This window comes from Bombus vosnesenskii, unplaced genomic scaffold, assembly GCF_011952255.1.
Source record: "Bombus vosnesenskii isolate JDL3184/JDL3185 unplaced genomic scaffold, Bvos_JDL3184-5_v1.1 scf7180000013309, whole genome shotgun sequence".
Lineage (NCBI taxonomy): Eukaryota > Metazoa > Arthropoda > Insecta > Hymenoptera > Apidae > Bombus > Bombus vosnesenskii.
The window spans coordinates 2805579-2828628 of NW_022882958.1; the positions used below are offsets into that span (position 1 = coordinate 2805579).

The 23050-nt window shown below is 34.4% G+C and overlaps 3 protein-coding genes across 12 annotated transcripts in view; all 3 read left to right on the top strand.

The window, feature by feature from the left end:
* LOC117234816 (apoptotic protease-activating factor 1) lies at positions 1 to 6698 on the top strand. Of its 6 annotated transcripts, none has more exons than XM_033496368.1 (12): positions 1 to 121; positions 689 to 945; positions 1040 to 1214; positions 1407 to 1544; positions 1621 to 1935; positions 2011 to 2246; positions 2330 to 2459; positions 2556 to 3641; positions 3711 to 3763; positions 3845 to 4718; positions 4797 to 5195; positions 5253 to 6698. In XM_033496368.1, the coding sequence occupies exons 2-12, from the start codon at positions 758 to 760 to the stop codon at positions 5763 to 5765; spliced, it is 4107 nt and encodes a 1368-aa protein (XP_033352259.1). In that variant the 5' UTR covers positions 1 to 121; positions 689 to 757; the 3' UTR covers positions 5766 to 6698. The 6 variants fall into 6 exon arrangements, with proteins under 6 accessions (XP_033352259.1, XP_033352261.1, XP_033352260.1 ...); XM_033496370.1 differs by having other exon boundaries at positions 1416 to 1544; XM_033496369.1 differs by having other exon boundaries at positions 708 to 945.
* A 1751-nt stretch (positions 6699 to 8449) lies between these two features.
* LOC117234818 (mitochondrial pyruvate carrier 3-like) lies at positions 8450 to 11873 on the top strand. Of its 2 annotated transcripts, XM_033496379.1 has the most exons (4): positions 8595 to 8915; positions 9528 to 9568; positions 10341 to 10537; positions 10852 to 11873. In XM_033496379.1, exons 1-4 carry the CDS (start codon positions 8831 to 8833, stop codon positions 10904 to 10906), a joined length of 378 nt encoding a protein of 125 aa, XP_033352270.1. In that variant the 5' UTR covers positions 8595 to 8830; the 3' UTR covers positions 10907 to 11873. The 2 variants fall into 2 exon arrangements, with proteins under 2 accessions (XP_033352271.1, XP_033352270.1); XM_033496380.1 differs by lacking the exon at positions 9528 to 9568 and having other exon boundaries at positions 8450 to 8915.
* A 380-nt stretch (positions 11874 to 12253) lies between these two features.
* LOC117234817 (synapse-associated protein 1-like) overlaps positions 12254 to 23050 on the top strand; it is a 95727-nt gene continuing 84930 nt past the window's right edge. For 2 of the 4 annotated variants that reach the window (XM_033496374.1, XM_033496376.1), the window contains exons 1-4: positions 12255 to 12559; positions 16715 to 16912; positions 17159 to 17197; positions 17956 to 18041. In XM_033496374.1, the coding sequence (XP_033352265.1) occupies positions 12423 to 12559; positions 16715 to 16912; positions 17159 to 17197; positions 17956 to 18041 (460 nt within the window). In that variant the 5' untranslated portion in view covers positions 12255 to 12422. Of the gene's footprint in view, positions 12560 to 16714; positions 16913 to 17158; positions 17198 to 17955; positions 18042 to 23050 lie in introns of all 4 variants that reach the window. The other 2 variants (XM_033496378.1, XM_033496375.1) reach the window with 2 other exon arrangements.

The following is a 23050-nucleotide window of genomic DNA, read 5'->3' on the forward strand; positions in this document are numbered from 1 at the left end:
TACTTCAGTTAGTTCTAGATGGTGAAGTGAAGTTGCATTGAATGGTAAGGCGATTATTTTATTTATCAAACAAAGGCCACGCAAAATATTGTACATTTTGAGCACAAACAGCATTAATCAGGTAAGATTGAATGAAGAATTATTTCTAAACATTTCCGAACCATTAAAGTCTTCGAATTTAATTTTGAAGTCATTGACCGAAGTATCCTTTGATTTTATGAAGTTACAGTTACAGAAAACGATACATTAAATAAGTAATTTGTATTACTATAAAAGTGTATTATTTATACAAGATATATAGAAGAATGAAACTTGTAACAAGATTATCTTGAAGAAAAACTTAGGTCTGTACATATGTATATATAACAAAGATAATATTTTATGAATGTTGTATTATATTTTTTCGTTTGTAAATTCTTTCAAAATAGTACTTTTGTAAATAAAATATAAACATTTATTATACAGAACATTCTAAGCATAACTAATTTCATACCTTTACTGTTAGTTTAATTTATTATTTAAAATATATATAAAGTAGACAGGTAACAGATATTTTGTCAAGGTTTATTTCGCTTGAAAGCCATGATATCTCTATATTTAGGAATAAAAAATGACGTTCTATATATACTTTTATTACCTGAGAATTTTCATGTTAGAATTAGAGTTTTATTTCTCTTTGTATTTATAGATAATTTTATTAAAAACAGGACAAATGTAATGTAACAAAGCATATTTACAAAATATCAAAAATATAAAAATGGAAAAATTGCATAAACATATTCTTAGAAAGCTACGAGAAAATATAGTGGCTGATATGGATGTACATAATGGTATTATAAAGCCATTGCAATCAGAATATATACTAAGAGATCAGCACATACAAGAAATTGAAAAAGGTGCTTCTAAACAGAGAAAAGCTGAAATTTTATTAGATATACTTCCAAGGTATAAATTAGATATGGAATATAAAATTTGTTACATTTATGTAACAAGATATTTTTGAGAAGTTTAGTTTCCTTCATCACCCTTTATTTTTTAGTCGTGGTCCACTTGCATTTGATATTTTTCGTCAAGCTTTAAGACATCATTATGAATGGTTAAGTGATGATATGGATAAACTTGAAGAAAATGGAAAATCTTTTTCAGATATAAAGTATATGGGTACACCCACTCTTCCGCCAATTTCACCATTAACTGTGGTAAGAGAGGAAAAGGTATGTATATATGTTATTAAAACATCAGATATTTATTTATTATTAATTGTGATATTTGTTATTATGCATGCACACTTATGGAAATCAATTATGTAAGTTTAAAAAGAAAAGTTATCACATAATTGTTAATGCCAATGTTATTCATTATGGATAATTTTTCTATAATGTTAAACTAATGGTTATTAATTTTAGATGAAACAGTTACAAAATTGCCTAGAAGAATTACAACCGAATGAATATATTGTACTCCATGGTATGAAAGGTTTTGGTAAATCGTCTTTAACAGCTAGCACATTAAAGAATAGTAAATTTATAAGAAATATATTTTATGTAAGTTGTCATACACTAAAAAATTATAAGCACAATATTTGTCTGTAATTTAAGCTATTCGTTATATTTCTTCCAGAATGAAGTATATTGGATCAAATTTGGATATAAGCGTTCAGTTGATGAAGATATATTAATTCAACTTAATAGACTATATCACCTTGTTAAGAACCTGGAAATATTACCAGATTCATATAAACCAGAATCTTTAAAGGATTCGTTGATCCACTTCTTGCAAGATTACTTTAGTAGAGCAAAACATTGTAATGCTTTGTTAATTTTGGACGATGTTTGTGATAAAAAAATAATTGACACATTTGATTTTGAATGCAAAACATTAGTGATTACAGCTGATCTTGATGTTGTATTGGAAAAGAGACCTTGTGTCATTGAAGTAAATTATTTTTCCTATCTGTATGTGATATTTATTTGTTTTAATAAACATACTATGGATATTATTTATTTACAGATGAATGATGGATTTACTGAAGCAGAAACTTTAGGTCTGTTCGCTAAGGTGTTAGATACAGAAGTGGAACAACTTCCTGTAGAAGCGAAACTAATTAATGAAGAATGTAAAGGGATGCCTTTATTAATAGCAATGTTTTCTGCGCAATTTGAAGAATTTAAACATGATATGAAGTTACATTCAAAGAGATGGAGATATTACTTGGATTCATTAAGAAATAAGGATGAAAAAAATCAGTAATATGTCAAACATATAAGTGTATATATTTAAATAATTTCATCTTGGAATAATATGAAATAATGTTTTATATGTTTTTTAGAGTAATTAAAAAATTCTTGGAGAAACAAGAAGCCATTTTTAATATGTGTATAGATCAGTTACCTCTTGAAATGAGAGAACATTATGAAGAATTAGTTATTTTTAGAGAGGATGTTAATATAACACCGCAGGTAATACAACTTCTAGTCTTACATCATTTAATAATTGTATGTAAAACATTCAAAATTGTATATTATTGTTGTATACATTATATATTTGCTTTATAGACATTGGAAATTTTGTGGGGAGGATCCCCTTTTCAAGTTGAAGAAATGATGCTCGATCTATGTCATAAATCGCTTGCTGCTAAACAGTGGAATGCAGAATTACGAAGTTACATTTATGGCGTACATGATTTATTACTTTGCCACTTACGAAAAAAATTTTCAGAGTGTGAATTAGTAGAAATGCACAAGTCATTGATTGAGAAATATCGTAAATATTGTAATGGTAATTTTTCGAAATTACCGGCAGATAATTACAGTTATTCCTATATTGGATACCATTTAGAACAAGCAAAATTATATGATGAGTTTCCTAATATATATTTAGATTTTGATTTTATTCAACAAGCAATAATTCATAGTGGCCTAAATAATTTATTGATCGATTTAAATAATTATAAAAAATATATTACCAAAGATTATGATCAAGTATATGAAATGCGTCTTATAGACTTGGAAAAATTCTTAGAAGAACAATCAAGTGTTATAGCAGAACATAGGCGTAAAAATTGTTTGGATATAGTACAAATTGCTTTGAGTCATCCTTATGAAGGATATGTTAAAGATACTGCCACTCAACTTGCAAAAGAAAGATCCAAGTATTTATATATATTTCATGCTAAAAAATTAAGGCACATGGATATGCCATTAAGTGAAGAAGTATTAACGAAAGTACACACGTTATGTTTTACATGTGATCCAAACCTAATTTTAATTGGAAATGGAAGAGGTGAAATATTTTTGTGGGATATCTTTTACAAGAGGCAAAAAGTTTTCACTGGACATGACAAGAATTGTTGCATAAAAAAGATTATCATATCTAATGAAGGAGATTGTTTTTTATCGCTAGATGACCATGGTGTCGTGAAACTTTTCAGACTTTTTGATGACGAAAATTATAAGCAAAATAATGTTGCTGTATTAAGTCCGAGACAAAAACAGTCTTTTTGGAGTGGAATTTTTACAAGTAAAGTTCCGCATGATGATAGTTCAGTAGTATTTTCTGTTCCTGGTGAAATTATATTGGATATGACATTTGCACATGACAGTAGTTCTGTTGCAGCTTGTACAAACAAAGGAACGATAAGGGTATAAATATATTTAAATAGAAGTTTATTAACATATTTTCATTAAATAAAATAAGATTCTTTTCTTTAGATTTGGGATCGCCGTGGAAATATATTATCAGATCATGGCCATAGCCCTCAAAGGTAAATTTAATAAAATTGTTTGTTTATACATTGTTTATATATTGGTAGTAGTATAAAAAATAAAAACATAAATTTTTGCAGTAACCTTAAAAATATAGCGTTTACAATGGGAAGTAATCTGGTTCATGTAATGGATGAAATACATGGTGTCCTAATATCGTATTGTAAACAAGGCGAAGAGTTTAAATATATATCACAATACAATGTAGATTTACAGAAAAAGAAAATTATCCTTTTCTGCAGTGTGCCAGAACAAAATAATTCTTTATTCATTGTTACTGAAGAGAAAGCTGTATATGTAAAATGGTTTAGATCACATAACCATATACACAGTTACAATAAGCAAACAAGAGCAAGTGTTGAAAATGAAAAAACTGTTTATGTTTGTGCTACTTTGACTAATGATGGTCGGTACATAGTCTTAGCTGATTCCAGTGGTTTTATAAATATATGGAATACAGATGTTGGACATCAGCCAATAGCTACTTATAGAAGTCGTGTCTCCTCCTTGGATACATATTGGTTAAGAGAAGAAGAATGTCACATTATTTGCGGTAGTGAAAATCAATTACTTCATAAGTGGAAACTTCCAGTAGAAGGAACTAGTACTTCAATAAGGAAACATTTATTTGATGCAAAAGTACAGAATTTTGGTGATGCTCCGGATACTATTGTTACAGAAACTCTGTCAAATACTATTATTACATTAGTCGATGATAATAAAATAGCAGAAACTGAACCTATTAATGCAAAAATAAATAACTTAATTCTTTATGCAGAGAAAATAATTTATGTCACTGATAAAGGCATTGTCAATATATTTAACATAAGGAGTAAGGAAAATATACCTGTATTAAACTTCACATCTAATGTGGAGTTAGTTGAAATTCTAGATATGAAAAGAGATCGCAACAATGATATACTCGTTTGTAGAGGAACTGATAATAACTTAAAAGTAAAATAAAATTGTATTATATATCAGAAATGATAAAATATTTCTAGATTGTCTTAATTTATATATTATCTTTTACAGGTGTGGGAAAATGTAAAACTAACGTATTTAATTGAAGATGCAGGATATATTATTGCAATTCATAAAGTTGATAAAGAATGTGTAGTAACAGTGACTAGAAATGGTATAATTACAATTTGGAATATTAATGGCACAAATTGGGTGCGAGTGGACATAGTAAAAAATCCAGACTCAGTTAGCATTTATAGTTGCTTAAGTTACCACAAAAGTTTTCTAACTGTGTTAAATGAAAATGGAGATGTTGTCCTCTATAAATTACAACAAAATACAATGTCTTTGCCGGCATATATCAAAATAATTGAATATTTTAGAAAAAAATATACCCAGAAATTAACATGCTGCGAAATTTCGCAAAATGAGAAGTATTTAGCTATAGGTTTCGAAGATGGAGACATTTCTGTAAGTATTCATTATAAACAATTTCCCTAGCTAAATTACAATATCGTTACTTTTCAGATTATTGATACATCAACATCGGAAGAGATAAATAAATTGAGTTTTCATACAAGTTCTGTTACTCAGTTACGTTGGGCTCCATCTGTAATTGAAGTCCCAATTTTGCTTTCTGTAAGTTCCGACGAATTAGTTTGGTGGAACATTGCTTTAGCTCTATACATACGTAAACCGAAATGGCCATCGATACGAATAAATCGCAGCATTAGTACTCCTTCCGTTGGTATAAAAGGAAATATTACTCCAAATATGTCTACTAGTCAAAGCATAGACTCGTGTATCTTCAATATGCAAAATCAGGTAGAAGATAAAGATACTAAGTCTGACATAGATAAAGAAACTAAATTTTGGAAATTTAAAGAGGGTAAAAATCCTAACAAGCCAGCCTTATTAGGTGTTGTCGAGCTACCTTCGAATTTTTTTGCTAAAGTATGCATATCTACCGATTTTACAAAGTTTGTCACAGTTGATATATATGGATCTGTTAGTACTTTTACATTATGTGGATATAATTAATGATAATTATTTTTATTAAATGGTTTTATAAATCAATTTAAAAAGATTTTATAATTAGTCTATTGAAATTATATTTGTTTTAATAATTTTACTTGCATATAAGTAAAAATTCGATATAAGCTCAATGCATTGAGTTTTATGAATGGTAGATATGACTACTATATTGAGATAAAATACATTACAAGTAGAAAAATAAGAAACTGATCAATGCTGATGATCATAATAACGATGGTGTTAAAATTTTATTGCATTTTTATACAATCTAATTGATTGATGCTCAAAACTGCACATGGGGCACATGAAAACTATTTAACAATATCCTAATATCACTGCCACATGCATTTATCAGAAAATTATAAGATCTCTTATTTATACAATTACACAGAAAAGCCATAGTTGCAGTTCCGACTACATTTTTTATAATGAATTTATAGACAATACAATTTTTGGACAGACCTTAGAAGTAGCTATATATTTTGAGTCACTTATAGTTTTTAGACCCATTTTTAGGTGACTCAAGTAAATGTAGCTTGTAAGGTTTATTCTATTTATTACTTGTACAAATGCTCTTTTTTACATATTTTAGATAATTATACTCAAGTACCATATAGGGTACATACAAATGCTAATATATCATTTATAAGTAAGTATTATTGCAATATATAAAATATATTGTGGCATTATATACACAATTTTTGTAAATACGGATAATTGTATTTTACCACAAAAAGTCGCAAAGAAATTATTCATTTTTAGCGATCAAAACTTTTATTATAAATACTAGAAAAATGCATAAAATATTTATATTACGTAATGAAACTAGAATATAATTTTATATAATTAGGAAATTTATTATCTTGTATTTCGATGTTTATTTTGTACTGTTTAAGAATAAATTACAAAGTGCTAAATTTGTAAGTCAACGATATGGAAGAAATTTCGATTTAAGTTTCTATTAATTTATAAATTATATTATAATAATGTTATAATTATTATACACTATTATAAATGTGCGGGAGTAAGTCTTTCATAATATCTTAAAAAAATCAAATTTCATTCAACAAATATAAAATATAAAGTAAATTTCTAATGTTTTATAAATTATGGGAAACTTTCATGTCTGATTTTTGCTCGTTCATCGAACAACGAAGTCAATACTATTTTCTGTCGTTATTTTATACTATGTGCCTTAAATGTATAATAGATACGTATATTTAAAGACGTCGAATGTTTAGCGTGTTTGTATATTTAAGTTATATGTTTAACAATCAATTTATGACGCAATTTCCTTTAAATAAGACTTAAGTTATGCATTTACTTTATATATTGAACATAGACTAAACATATACTAAATGCATGGCATAAAAATTATACCTAATTTGTATCATAATAATATGATAAAATTATACTATAATTTTAAAAATTATAGATAATTTTTATGCCATTCATTTAATCTCAGTGTTTTTTCAATTTTAGCAAACTTATTTTGTTCTATACAATTATAGTATTACTAAATATTCTAATAAGATAAATATTTAAAGATATAACAAACAGAACAATAATGTATAGAGGGAAAGTTGTCAACATTACAAAGTACAATTATTGTAAAAGAATGAAATAAGATATATATTATACAGGTTGCATAAATTCTGACGCATTCGATGCATGCAATGACAAATATATAGTTATGTAGACGTCAAAATATTTATCAATTTTGTGATATAGGAATACACATGACCAATGTATTCAATGTTAACTGTGGTGCAATTTATGGGAGATGCGAACAATACCGCTGCTCATGAGTAAACCATAACGTTTGTCGGCCAAAATAAAGTTTGCATTCTCTCTCGTTGAGCTCAATTTTTAATAGCATTTATTGTACTATGTGCGATTTATTTTCATTTTACTTGATGTTATAAAGGCTATATACATTTTAATGTACATAAATAAAATACATTTGTAAATACATATTCTCGTTTCGTTCCCACGAGATCAACGTACCGAGAGCGGAATTGCGTTCTTAAAACGTGTTACCGCATTGCGATCCTCAACTCTACACGTGGTTAATATATTAATAGAACAGAATGACCATGCGACATACGATTTGGCAACTGCACACGCCGTTCAATTTTGTTCTCTAGGCCAATGCCAATACTATTTATATTATGGCATGTGTATTGTTAGTAGATGATATAGTACATTATCGGTAAAGTTAGAGAATTAATTTGCTTATCGTACGTTAGAAGTTTACTCTATGAAAAGTTATACACCACTGCAACAATTCATATCTTCGAAGTGTCAGAAGTATTCGGAATGCATTTGTTGAATTCATAACTATATGTGTCTATTAATAAACGCATCACTAAATTCCATTAATTGGAGATGACGTGACAGATAAGTATAATTTAGATTACACGATAACATGATCATATCAGTTGTAGTCTTATCCTCAAACGACAATACGATAATTTCATCGAAATTTTAAATATAACCGCTCAAATCTAACGATAAATTAGATAAATTTGTACATTGTTAAACGAAACTGTAATATTATACGTGTAATATTTCCTTTATTTTGATAGATCTTTGATTGATCAAAAGTGGTTAGGAACGAGATTTTACCACGTGCTGTATTATTTTTAAGTATAGATTCGAATCGATATTTCTTGAAGGGTACTTGCACGTGCTAATAATCGCGCGTTGATTATTATATCGCTATTATCCGTAAATATTGATCGATCATGAGTGCATGTATGTTTAACATGGTCCTAAATAATCTACGATAGTGTGTGCGAATATAAACCACACATACAGAGATACAGAGTACGTTTAGACTAGCGGTTTAGGTCCCGGAAATCTGTGAGGGGAAAGGAAAGAGCAGACTACCCGTGCCACCAGCGCGGCTACCAATCGGTGCACTTCACGATATTCAGTCTCAGTGTACGGATCGTCTTACCGCTTGTACTTTCCGCGTTCACTCGTTTTGTGGCAGATCTTTAAGTAATTCATCTTCTAAGTTTTGTTTGCCTTTTGCCAATTACTGGCGTGTGAACGCGTGGAACACAATGTCGGTCGCCTACAAAAACACAATGAATGCGATTGGCAAGTTTGTGCCACAGAAGTTCCAGCCACTGTGGAATCACCCAGCTGGTTAGTAAGTTATCAATGATTATCCAGTTTTCTCAAGCAGTGACACGTGCGTACAACATATGCGCTCGTGTCACTGTGCATCACTCTCATTCGGTCGAAGGAGCAAAAAGTAGCATGTCGTGACGTCATACAAGCTTTAGGCATACCTTACTTTTTTACTGTCTCGCGTATCATACGATACTATAAATTTAGATAAACTTGACCGTCATTCATGTCTGCGAATATGTAAATCAATGCCATTCCGTGACACAATGTCTTGCATATCTGCTAGATCTTGGATAGTTTTATGCATTTTTCCTATCATGTTGCCTAGCGAATTTATACAATGTCAACGAGTTCAAAGTATTAATGATAACGCATTAATATTCACTGAACAAATATCTGAAAGCTTACGACAGATTAACTTTTTTGTAATTGGAATTTGGAACTTGTTGGAATGCGATTAAGTAACGTGTGTACGTTTTGAAATACTATTCACGTGAATTCGGAGATATGACACAATCGTTATCACTATACCACGAATTGATCGTATTTTATTTGTTTTTTCTTTTTTCGATTACATATGAGTAACATACAAAAGAAATACATAACAGCAATTCGACCTATTTTCAGGTCCGCAGACTATATTCTTCTGGGCACCAGCTTTTAAATGGGTCAGTAATATCTGATGTTTTAACGTCTCTTGAAGTATTTAATATACATATGTATATTTTTTGACATATACACAGCGTATCAAATTGTGACAGGAGAAGAAAATCGTTAATTACGTTTTAAGATCTTTCCTTATCTAAATATACATACATAGTATTTCTTTCTCTAGTATAAATGAATCAATTTTAACATGAAATAGATTGTACGCGTGTTTCACGTCCTTCGTTGCGCTAAACGTTATAAAAATATTTCTCGACCGTGTATCCTCATGGACTTGATCCAAATGCGATGTTGATCTGGTAACGTTTGTTACGAAAGAAACTATGAATCTCGTTATTGCCATCAACATCACGTTTAATAATTCCGTAATGGCTTTACATTTCCACAATGGGGCATAGAATCAACCATATACATTCATCGTCGATACCTATTTTCTAACACAATATTAAAGAACAATAAAGGAAAATTATCTCGCGTAAATGTCACATACTCGTAACTTAGACAAATGTAAATTTCACGGATAATGTCTCTTAGGTATCACGCGTGCGTGCGTGCATATTTTATAACAAATCGCGGTCAATCTACCCAGCTGAATATAGGTCAGCCTTCTAAAGTAAATCATCCGAATATGATCTGCATTGTTGACCCTTTCGTTATTCCCCATTCTGTCGTGATACGCGCCTTATTTTCCTTCTTCGTTTCCTTCTCATTTTTTATAATATAATACATATGTATATATTTTAATTACGTTAAATCGGAGTTTGCAAATTACAGGGACTTGTAATAGCTGGCCTGAGTGATCTGCAGAGACCAGCAAGTCAAATCTCTGTTAGCCAATCGTCTGCCTTGGGCATTACTGGCTTGATCTGGACCAGGTACTCTTTAGCGATCACTCCGAAAAACTGGAGTCTTTTTAGCGTAAATCTCTTCGTCGCTATAACGGCTTTGTACCAAGTTAGTCGAGGAATAATGTAAGTCTATGTTTTATATGTTATGCAAGAATCTTTAAGTTAGCATAATAATAATCATATAATGATCTTTCTGTTCTGATGTATTATTTATAGCGGATATATCGATATGTTGATATACACACATATACATATGTCTTTCCATTTAAACATATATTTTCTATTCATTCGATGAACGTTAAACCAATATCATTATATTATGCGTTGTATGCACTACGTATGAATAAGCGATAAATTTCAAAGAAGTCGATATTAAATTACAAGATTCTATCTTATGTATATATTTTACGTGTCTGATTAAATGATATATTTTGCAGGTATCAAAGAGAACAAGCATCTTTAACTGAAACGGCGCTGGCGAAAGAAAAATAGTGACTATGTCAGGACAATGTACATTCCTAGAGATCCAAATACCTAAATGTATATATCTAGAATGTTAGAATCACTTTAGTGACTTGCGGAATTTATTCGACCTTTACGTAATTTCAAACAAGAGTAAAACACAAAGTTAGGGGAATTCATAATCTGCATTGATCATGAACTTCCAGTGACTATGAAAGTTTCATAGTTAAATTGTAAATATTACAAATTCTAGTAAATCGGTGTTATATGTATAAAAAAAGAATTAATCAACGTAAGCCGTAAGCAATCACTGAGATAACGGATATAAGTAATCATAAAATCTCGAAAGTAAGCAATTGCGAATTAGATAAATTAGACCAATTACAAAAAAAGAGATTAAACGTAATGTTCGAAAGTAAACGTTAAAAATGTCAACATTCAGGAACGCGAGACACCAATAATTGGAAAACTCAAAACTTTAAAATTTTAAACATTGATGGCCAGGAAGCAAACGATATAGATTGTCATGTTAGTCTGTTTAATATAAAATATGTTTGAATACGAAAAATGGGACAGTAATAGGATAAAATTCTTCATAAAATGTTCATATTAAGCTGTGATATTGAACATAAGATACTGTTCGTATCTTTATTTCATTTAGCAATGCACAAATTTTAAATCCTATACGAAGTACAAATGTACCAATGAAACACATAGAACATAATTTCAATGTGCAGTACAACACTTGAAGGCATATATTGTAAACTAAGACACCAATCTATAGTATATTAGTCTGTAGTAATATAATAGATTTAGGTGAACATGCTTACGTACATATCTACCTCTAATTTTAAGTAACAATGTACAATTTATTGGTCTTAACGATTCGCAACACTGATGCTGAAGCACTCGAAGAAGTAGGAAATGTACAAATTGTATACCAAGTTCGATAATGTTATCATTGCCTTGTATACATATAATAAAATAATATATTTTTCTAAAAACTGCTTCCTAATATTATTTTTTTCATGTTTAGTTTTATCGTTAGAAAAGTAAATCGTTATAATTCATGTAATTTTGTGAAATATACTATTCACTGCTTTTTGTATTTAAACTATGGCGCTAAAAATTACGCTCTATCTGAGAGAAAATTGTACTAGTGTCCCTAGAAAATCTAGGAATATTTAAATTTGCAAGCACTGTTTATACGGCAATGTATAAATTACAACTTAGATTGTACAGGTTGTATTTTGCACGACGTACCACGATACCCTTCGAAATCGATTGCGATATTAGTTCCACCTTTTTCCGTTCGATACGGGAGACGCTACGATCGAGCGAATTACATTGCGCAATGTGAAGTGCGCTGTCGCACGTAGATCCGCGCAGTTCGTGGTTGCGCGACCGTTGAAACGGATAAGTCTTCGTCGTCATTCGGTCCCGCAAGGGTTTCCAGTAACGTTTGTGCTAGCATAGAGGATAGAAAGGAGGCAAAGATATTACGCTCATATTCAAGAGTGAAGTAATTGTCGCATTGTAATTGAAAATGTTCACCGGTTTAACGAATCAGGTGTCTACATGGATGGGAAAAAAAGGAGAAGACGCCGGCACAGAATTGCCGACTGAAGAGGCGAAACTTCCCACGGGTGCTGAAGGAGGAGAAGATCCAGATAGAAAAGACAGGTATCGTTATTAACCTATATTATCGTCTTACTATTGAATGTCGTAACCTCTTTCAGACGAATATCATCCTGACATTCTGTAAAAACGAACCTCGTAACAATCGTACCTATAACATTCCCTCCTTTATAGAATCGTGTATTGCGTTTTAATTTTCGTAGAAATACGTTTTATTTGTCGTGTAGATACAGTTATTTTCAACAGAGAATGCATAAGTCATGATCGAACGTCAGACACGCGTATATGCTCTTTTTGCGCATCTGCACAACGCGTTAAAAGTTTTACATTCGATCTTGAATATAGTTTTCGGATTAGATCGATAACATTCGTATTTCTCTGCTAATATAAATTACTTACTGGACGGCAATATGACGTTTCATAAAGCGGAATGAGGTTAAGATACGCGGTGGTCATACATTTATATAATGCAGTACAACTGAAAAGGAGACTAGTAAGACAGCATTGGGATTAGATAAGTTTATCTCTGTTCTCTTAACTCAAAATTGAATGTCAATAAGATACAACTGCGTAACTGCACAATATGCATTTATCTTTTTCTTTCCATATATCGAAAATACATCTTAATTTGTAAAACTGCATCGAATGACAACAGCATTAATGACAGATACAAAACCCTACTATTATTACCCCGTGTCTATCATACGGTGGTTTCATTTTCGTTCAAAATTACTCCAATGAAGAATTCCATGTCTCGATTCATGCATATCTGCTAAGGGTATCAATTAATTTCTTTGAAGCACCAAGAAAGCAGAAACTCCCTGTTTCTTTTTTAATTCCAAATTTTAATCCCAAATTTTCAAAGCGACATTTCGTACAAAACGTACGTCACGATACATTATTCTCTATTTCCATTTTATGAGATCTGATATTAAACGTTACAAGCGTCTATATGTTACATCACACTCTTCTCGCCTCCGTAACTTTCCTCGATATTCCTAGCGATATAGTTTATACTTTTCGCTTGGAAAATGCGAGATTTGTCGCCGGTTTGCATAGGCGTTATCGAATAACTTGGTAATTGAAACCCGTTTATACAGTTATTTCCTAAAAGTTATGTCGGCAGAAATGGATTTCGGGAATAGGATTGCATGGGTCGATGGAACGTCATCGCGTTACACAAATCGCTATCACAAATTTCCTAATACGATCTCACGTATGCGTTTACTAAATCGCATTACTAAATCTACCAAACCAGTCGACATGACTAATTCGTAATTTTTCATATGTCATATAAATGCGTTTGTTGGAAGTTGAATGATTTTTCGTTAAGTACACGTATGGATAAAGCCTTGTTTTTTGTTCTTGGTATCTATATTTTTTCGTCTATTTTCCATTTCGATTTCTTGGGTAGGAATTTCGCATCTTCCTGGTTGGTAGTACTAGTGTTAACCCCCGTGTCAGCGCTCATTGCGCCGAAATCAATGCGCCATTCAATGGATTTCTTTTTTTATCAATCTAAAATTTAACGTTTAATCGAAATAATCTGTACTTGTGTTCCATTCTCTGTTCTTACTTTATTTTATCGTTGCCATGGTTTTTAGTGTATTTTTGCGAAATATACGAGTCACGATACCTTTATACGTATTAAGCGTATTCTTAACAACGTGAAATGAGTTTCCTCGCGTTGGCCAAGTGACTCACAATAGAAAGTCAGTTCCCTTTCTCCGCTTTACGACGAGAATTCGATTTTTGTTTTTCACCTCTGCACCCGCCCGTATACGCGTTGCGAGCATCGAGAGACTTTTTTCTCTCCTCTTTTTTTTCCCCCCAAAGAGTCACGGTTTCACCCGTTAATTTAATTCCCTTTATTCGATCGCGTCCGACTATTTTTCCTTGGACGACTGGGTGAAGGTGAAAAAAGCACGACGTTGCCGATGAACACAGCTTTCCAAGTCAGATACGTTATCGAGCTGCCTCTTGATTCGACCGTGCCACTCGTCTTCTACGAAAGACGTAAAAAAAGGAGAAGAGAACGAGAAAAATAAAAAAAAAAAAAAAAAAAGGAAGAAATACCAAGAGTGGGAAAAAGGAAAAGAAAATGAGACGAAAGATCGTGGTCGTTTTCATCGATCGTACGAACGAAACAGTTTCACGAGAGGGAATTTCTCGATACAGTTGCCCGGTTGATTATATTCTGCACATCTTCGACATACTGTTCCAGTATGCATCGTTGATGAACATGAATTTCGTCAAAGGCGTGGAAGAATTTCCGGCGTGGAAATTCTGCTCGTTTGGAAAAATTGTTTCCCCGTTGGAAGATCGGAAGCAATGTTTTCTAAGAAGTCGGCGATATAACGCTATATACGTGATTGAACGATGGTGTAGTCGAGGATTCGAACGAGCTCCATTCGTGTACGAAGAAACAGCGATGTTTCCATAAAGGAGTGGGGGGCGGTCGTAATCTTTTATATAGGTCGCAATCGATACCACCGCAGTCACCCTCCCACGAAACTGTTAAATTTCGTATAATAGTAATGAGACCTCGTAATTTTTTCCTTTCTCCCATTTCTCTAATATTTATTGCTACTTTTATTCTCTGTCATATTTTTTCCTTCTTTTTCCTCTTTCGTTGGTTTTTCTTCTTTTTCTTCTTCTTCTTTTTTTTTTCTTTTTTCTTATTTCATGGTTTAACGACGAACGAAGAGACGATAAATTTTCTAATTCTTCCTCGATCATAAAATATTTTAGGGAAATACGTTTGTTCTTTCGACGAACGGTGAGTTATTGATAAACGAAAATAATTGCAACGGCTCGATGCGCATTTCATACCGCGATATTGATACGGCTCTTCGAGGTTTGTACGCGGAATTCCGAGGAGTGGCGTTAATAGTTTCCATGTTTAGCAAATTATTTTTACAATAAACCATGATGAAAGATGGTAACCATCGATGCAGACACGATGCATAGTGGTGTAAGTCGGGCCACTGATATTTTTCATAAAACAGAGAAAACGTGTCGTCTGGTTATCGTTGTAAAGAAATTTATTTAATTACAATGATACAGACACGATACTCGTAATAGTTGAAATACGTGGCTATTCCAAATTCGTAAATTCTCGATTTACCCCACAATGATTTTTATTTCGTCTTTATTTACGATTCCGATCGAGTACGGTAAATTTTCGAGAAAATCGATGCATTGTTATCAATAAAAATTAATTAGAGCAAGGAAATGATACGTATCTGTGGAAAAGGTCGTTCGTTGTTCAACCATTTGCTAAGAATAAAGAAAAACGGTGCTAGGGAGATGAAATTTTTCACGATCCTCAGCCACAGATCTCTCCATCGATTGGACAAAATTATAACATCGGTAAATCATTTATAAAAGCCGCGGTACTATTTATTAAACGAGTTACAGTTGCCACAGTGTTTCTCGTTGCCCTTGTTACTTAACTCGATCACGTTGACCCGTTTTTCCAGCTAACATATTTACAGCGAATAGGCAGGAATCGAAAGCACACTTTGCAGTACGTTCTCCTTCCATTGGCCTGTTTCCCTGCAACGTTAGGTAACCATGGCGAGAAGGCAGCCTCGAAGAGTTTGGGCAAATAGTAAAAATGAGAAGCACGTCACGATGTTTATACAGTTCTCAAAATTTCAGCGAAAAAGCTGGTCGACTCGGCGAATTTCCCGCGTTTCCTCCTACTGTAATTATTATTATATACGCGAACGAGGAATAATGGAGCAGGATAAGTACGACGATCAGGATAAATGCCTGGTGAAATTGTATCGCGTTAACGTCTCTTAATAACGACGTTGCTAGACGATGCGCTTTTCCAACTTTCTCGTTCAAGTTATTACCTGCAACTCGCAGTTCGAACTTTGCCACGTTACACGATAACGCGATTAAAAAAAGGGAAGAAGAAAAAGTAAATAGACTGGGCTAATTATCGCTGTATAAACCAGCGCGAAAATAGAAAAACACTCGTTCGCAGCGAACGCTCTCTCCCGTTCGACTTTCCTTTCCTCTGTCTTCCCTCGTGTGTGACTTTCTGTTTTGACATATCGGTTTCTGATTTCTTTCTTTTTTTTTTTTCTTTTTTCTTTTTTAGTTTCGTATTACGGTAGCTGTACAATGTCGAACGAATCCCATAGTTGCTGCGTTAAATTAAAGAAAAGTCGTTCCTTTTGTGCGTAGCCCGACCAGAAGCATGCTGGTTGGTGTAAAATCGCAGATGACAGGCTGGTTCAGCGGAGGAATTCCGGGATTGAGCCGCGGTGCTGGACAGGGAGGTGACGGCGAATCACAGGCGGGAAAACCTATGAACGGAGCCCAAATGGCGCAAAATACCGAGAGCACCGTAGCCGAACAGACGAAAGACGACGACGCCAGCAGGTAAGAACTCTTGAAACGTTTCGTCCATTCTTCTGCCCAACTATGGAAAATGGTAGTAACTGCGATAAGCGTAATACGAATTTCTTGGTATCTTCGAAGATGTAGTTAAACGTAACACACAAGCTAAATAAGTTATTAATATATTTTCTGCTTTTTAGATAAGATAGTGAACGTAGTAAGCTATACATACATATATGTGAATTTCCTACAAATTGTTTGTTTAATCGATACTGTCTTTCTCCATAGTTGGACAAACTTGTCAGAAGCAGTCTCGACCGTACCACGGTGAGGTTTTTTTTGGAAATGATACTGCGATCCTTTGCGGTTCCAGCGAAATTCGACATTTTATTGCGATCCTGTCCGATAAAGTTACTTTAAGGCAGCTCCGATTTGGCTATGTTTTATATCTCGATTCGCGTTATCGCACTGTCAATGTTTATGCAAATTCGTATCTTCATCGTCGCGACGAAATAGAACCCGAACAGAGATTTGTCGCTTTATTCTACGATGATACAACGAGTACGTTAATTTGGATATTCTCGCGTATTTTGTATATCTCCGCACATTTAGATCGCCCAGGAATGCACAAAATTAAGCTTGGCTAGATTAAACTCGCGCTTTGACGCGAACGAGAGTACGTTTTATACGCAGAAAACGAATGAAGCGAGAATAGAATGTTGAGTCGAGCTGGGCGTGCGACTGCGAAGGATCGATTAGTTAAAGAGTTAACAAGCACATTTGTGATGGCTCCCACTGTTGTTAGAACAATTTACACGCTTCTTTTTTAATTATTCGATCAATCGATCGATAAGGTAAGCGTAGGTATTGGAAATCAAGGTAGCTTGTACACCGTTTAAGAAGCCATTGAAGTTCACTTGACACGTTAATGCACTGCGTAATTTATTTTCTTTCTTCACGTATACTCGATCTCTGCATCCTACGTTAAGCTTTCTGAAAATCGCTGTAGGATAGCGTTGATTGCACGACAAAGTGCAACCTTCCTCGTAGTTCCTCGTTCAGTGTTTTTCTCGTCGTATTTACAGCGCGACTGGCGGAGCTGACAGTGGTCCCGCGAGTTTAGAAGGTTCTCCATCCGAGGACAAGGAAGGACAACAGGCATTCGGTGGAGGTGAGTCTCCGTAAAATTTTTCTCGTCGTTTTCTCTGCTTTCTGGCGAGTGAGTACGAACGGCAATCGGATACGTTACGTATTAATAAAATCGAAACGTTATGCAGGATGGCGTGCGAGCGATAGAGAATGTCGTAAGAATTTGTTTGTTCGACGCTTGATGCTGATACTCCGCGATGTTTCGGCGCCGATCATTTCTAACGGATATTTGCCCTTACTCGTTTACCTTTTGCGATGGTAAATGATTTTAAGCCGGTGAGTGGCGAAAATAACTGCGAAGGAAACTTTTAATTAGATGCAAGTTGGCAGAAATGAAGAAGTTGGAAGGACTTTTCAAGGAACTGATTCGTTGCCAGTTATGTTTGCTACGAGCGAGGAAACGGTTCTTGTTAATAAGAAAGTGCAAGGGAAAAGGAATTCTATTTATCCTTTCGATGAAAGTAGCTTATCGTAAAAAGAACCGAAAACGAGGATCACTTTCGTTCAGCCTGTCGGTTACTTCTGTCCGATGTTACGACAAGTTGCAGGATCTTGACAGCAGGATTTAAGTTCGTCTAGTACGTTTATCAGTAAACAGGCTTTGATAACAGATCGATTCGAGTGCTTCTGCGTGGAGTTAAGGGAAAAGACAGACAGAGTAGGATGGGAATTACGACGCAGTTTACGATCGTATTACCCTTAAGGCGAGCATGTTATTGCTATTATATTCGCCGATAAAACATCGGTAGACAATAACGAATGCTCATTACCAGCCAAGTAACGTAATTTCTTGTTAGAAGCTTAAGAGCCAGGCACCAGATAGAAAGTTAAAACGTCTTCGACGTAATCGTTAGCGCGAACGTCAAAGTTAAAAAACTTCGAGAGCCAAAGAGAGGGGCAAAAATGAAATAATTTAAATTAAATTAAAAATTATTCAACGATGATTTAAATAAAAAAATTCCTTAGTCAGTTCACGTCGTTGGCAGTTAAATCCCTCAAAGCAAATCTGCAACAGTATCGTCGACGTTTTTCTAAGAGATTTATGCGTCTCTTGGTTGTCGGTTTAGCGATCACGAGCGGCATTTATCCGTATAAACGAGAAAGCTTCTTTCGTTTTCGTATGCGCACTCGTGACGCACACCTTCGCGTCTTAACCGTACCTCGTATATACCAGAGATTTGATTTTTCCAAATGTCCTTCGGTGTTTCGATGCGCATATCGAGACGTACGGTAGCTACGCGATCCAGTAAAAAATTCAACCGAGCAACTATCAGCGGTCTCGATCTCTCGGCTCACCCACGTTCAGCTCGTTCGATTAATGATGCAGTTCTCTTCGTCGATAAAGTTTAACGATTCGATATCGAGACCGCTATCGTGTTACCCAACTATTAAGTTAGCTTTCATAACCCGTTCTGTCCTTCCTCTTTCCTTCTACTTCGTCTCCGTTAGCCGTGCGATCTCTATCTTTTCCCTTTCCTTATTCCTGTCTCCTCGTTCCGCTTCATTCCTATTTCTTCTTCCTCGCCATTAACTCGACTCGTATTTTATTCCACGGGATAAATCTATACCGTTGCCGGTTCGTGCATTCGAAAGAAGTTCGTTTCTATTCTGGAGTATATGGCAACGCGATTTTTTCGCGTCTGTACGCAGAGACAGCGCCAAATTTCTCGCGCACAGATCTCATCGATAACGTTTACTCGGGAACGCGATGCGAGGTAGCTGATATTTTTTCTCTTTCCATCGTATCACGCTCTGTCATGTGCATATTTCTCTGGTAGAAAACGCTTGCACGAGCGAAGAGAGAAATAGGTGGAGCGGATGAAAAAAATAAAAGAAGAAACGAAGGAGACGACGCGTTATATCGTTAATTATCATTCAGCTCGATGAGATTTACCCGCGTCGGTTATTGCGATATTTTTCAACGTGAAACACGAGACAGTCGCTTGAAATACGGCAACGCGACGGTGGATACAATTTATCGTTGATTCGCATAATCCATTCGTCGACGATCGATCGATAGATCGTTCACACGGTGTCGTATATTTCTTTTACTCTACAGGGAGCGAAACAAAGTAACAGGGCATTGGTAGAGACCAATTAATTTACGATCATTTTGCCAGATACTCGTCACGAGTGGAACATTTTTATTTCTGCCGTTATAATTAATTTATTTATTTATCGATTTCAAGTTGAAACGTTGCAGAATGCGGACGAACGGAATGCACCGTATTTTAACGTCGAACGTTACTGTGTTTTTTTTTTTTTTTTTTAGCGTTATTAATCGCTTGTTTCAAATTTCGCTTTAACGTTTCAGAGAGAAAAATTGACTAGTACGATTTACAAATAAATACGATCGAATATAAATTTAACGTAAGATTGTGATAAAGTTTATCGTTGCTTTTCACGGAGAAGCTCGCGACTGTTCGCGATTCGATCGCAGACTGTGCCAACGAAACGATAAAAGCTGCACTTAATTTTCGTAACGCGTATTTGTACGCGTCGAATGACTTTGTTTGCTACTTTCAGACGGAAATATCGCGCCGTTGATGAAAATGTCGACTCATGATGCAGTTCGCGTCGTTTGTTATCACGTTGAAATATTTAAAAGCCTTTGTCGCGCTGCCAACAACGTCCAACGTTTCCACCTGTCGTTTCATATCGAATCAAAATTTTAATTTGCCACCGTGTCGAGCGACGAAATGGTCGTTGACACGTTCGTTCAAATTCATCGGCGATTCATCGGCGTATTTTGCATATTCTATTGTATATACAGGACGTTTCAAAATTTGCGAATACATTTTTCTCGAGGAATACATTTACTCGGGGAATACATTTTTTAATTAAAAATATAAAATACAGTTCGTACGAATATGATCCGTGTATTGGAAAGTCGATGAAACTTTAATATACTGTCTACGAGGAAGTGATCAGGCCGTGGATCTAAAAGATCCATCAGGAGAAGGATAATTATCTTCTTTTCTTTAATTAGTTCCACGTTTAATTCCTCAGATGTCTAATATGATATCTTCCGGTTACATTTTATTATTAATAGACCGAGTCGCCTTTTTACTATCGCCGAAGATAATATATCTTTTAATCATATCGTTAATCAGCGGTCTGGAAAGTCTGTTAAATTCGAATTATTTGCCACTCTCGTTTCGCAATAATTTGCTATAATTTCTGAGAGTATTTAGAGTCTTCGATAGCTAATACGTTTTAGTAGATAACGTTGAAGTTTACGCTCTGATGTTGTATCCAAGAGGAGCATTGGCAAACTTGAAAAACATCCGACACTCTTTCAAAAAGGGTGAGATACTCGATAATTCATGTAAATTCTTTCGTTCGAATCGAAGATGCTCTTTTTAAACGATTACGTAGAAAGCCTTATTCTTATTTCTGTATACTTGAATCACCTCTGAAGTACACGTACCTACCTTTCTAGAACACCTTGTGTATAACCCATTATAAAATCCTATCGTTCAGAATTTTATCCCAGTCGCTTGTTTTCGCGCATAACGAGGTTACAGATACGCTGGAAAAGCGTAGAGAACTTTCCTCGAGAACGATATCGACCGTGCTCCCCTATTTCACGGTTCTATACGTATCTCTGCTCGATTCCACCCCCACATCGGTAGACAAAGGTATGAAACTTGGAAATTATACGTCTTATGCTGCCAGCCGACTAGATCTCTCTCTCTCTCTCTCTCTCTTTAACTCGATCGCAGACTCGATGGAAAGCAATTGTTTTTCTCTTTAACGTGATGTTATTATAAATCTACGTAAAGACGCACGTAGAATATTGAAATTTCTTCTCTTTACCCTGCATATTATGTTTTATCGTGTCTTTATTTGATTTTTATTCGATTTTTATTCTATTTTTATTCTGTTGCACAGAGATTGTCAAGATATGTACAGATTTTTGGAAGCGGACAAAGAACGATATAATCGTTGGTCTGCGGCTGACAGCGCGTTTTCCCGATATTAGATTTCGAAAGCTCGGATATACGTTATAAAGCGGCGATCGAAAACCGCTCTCTTTTTTATCCTCTTGTTTCAAAAGCGCAACGACCGTGTACAATTTCAAACGTGCTTTCCTTCTTGGGTTCATTCGCGTACAGTGAAAAAAATCAAACGCCACTTTTAGGCCGATCGGTGAATCGTATCCAGCGTTCGTCTACACGTACACATATATTTCCTGGACGAAACGCGTAAATACTTGTAGGAGCAGGCATTTGCACCTACATAATTTCTATATCGTATCAACGTTTTATCCTTCGCACGGTACATTGTGTGCACATGCATTAGTCGTATATCTTGTATCGATTTCTCTTACGATATGGTTGAGCCACGAATCAATATACACACGAGGCTTTTACATTATACATACCTTAACATTATACATACATTACCGCTTGCTGATGTAATAACATTACTGGTATATCTGCAATATTTGCATATTCGCTAGACATTTAAAGAGCCGAACGTTTAGATAAACATCGTTGGGATAATCGAAAGCCTACTAATATGTAACGTGTTCCAGATGTTCCAACAACGTTACCGTGCAAGCCATGATATCTAAAATACTCGAGAACGAACTTTTCAAATTCTCATCTCTTTTAATCACGAATGACAAACTTGCGATTTTCAACTTTAACGTTTCCGTAAAATCTTGCTCGACGAAATCGCAGCTGTCTTGATACCTAAGCTCGGAAAATTCGTTTCTTCGCGGTCCCAAGTCGTTAGCACTCTCGTCACCTAGGAGACTCTCCGAACGAGAAAACGCGCAAAGAATGGATGGCGGAGGCAAAGAGACGCGCCAAACGAGAGATCCTTTTTCTTTCTTTGCGTTGGTTCCTCGTCGCTGAAATAGCCTCGTCAGAGAACGTAAAAGCCAAAAGGAACGAGAGTTTCGAACATTAGCAGAACGCATTTAATCAGCACGAACGAACTGGAAGGTCGACCAAGGTTGTACGTGTTCGTCGGCAGTTGTTCGAGTTACAAAGTCTATCGAATATCGTCTCCGTCACGGAA

Bases quoted from the DNA above. Each gene is read 5' to 3' on its own strand.
- LOC117234816 (XM_033496368.1), top strand. From the start codon at position 758: ATGGAAAAATTGCATAAACATATTCTTAGAAAGCTACGAGAAAATATA. The intron at 1,936-2,010 runs GTAAATTATTTT...ATTTATTTACAG, and splicing joins AGAGACCTTGTGTCATTGAA to ATGAATGATGGATTTACTGA. The intron at 3,642-3,710 runs GTATAAATATAT...TCTTTTCTTTAG, and splicing joins CAAACAAAGGAACGATAAGG to ATTTGGGATCGCCGTGGAAA.
- LOC117234818 (XM_033496379.1), top strand. From the start codon at position 8,831: ATGTCGGTCGCCTACAAAAACACAATGAATGCGATTGGCAAGTTTGTG. The intron at 8,916-9,527 runs GTTAGTAAGTTA...ACCTATTTTCAG, and splicing joins ACTGTGGAATCACCCAGCTG to GTCCGCAGACTATATTCTTC. The intron at 9,569-10,340 runs GTCAGTAATATC...TGCAAATTACAG, and splicing joins GGGCACCAGCTTTTAAATGG to GGACTTGTAATAGCTGGCCT.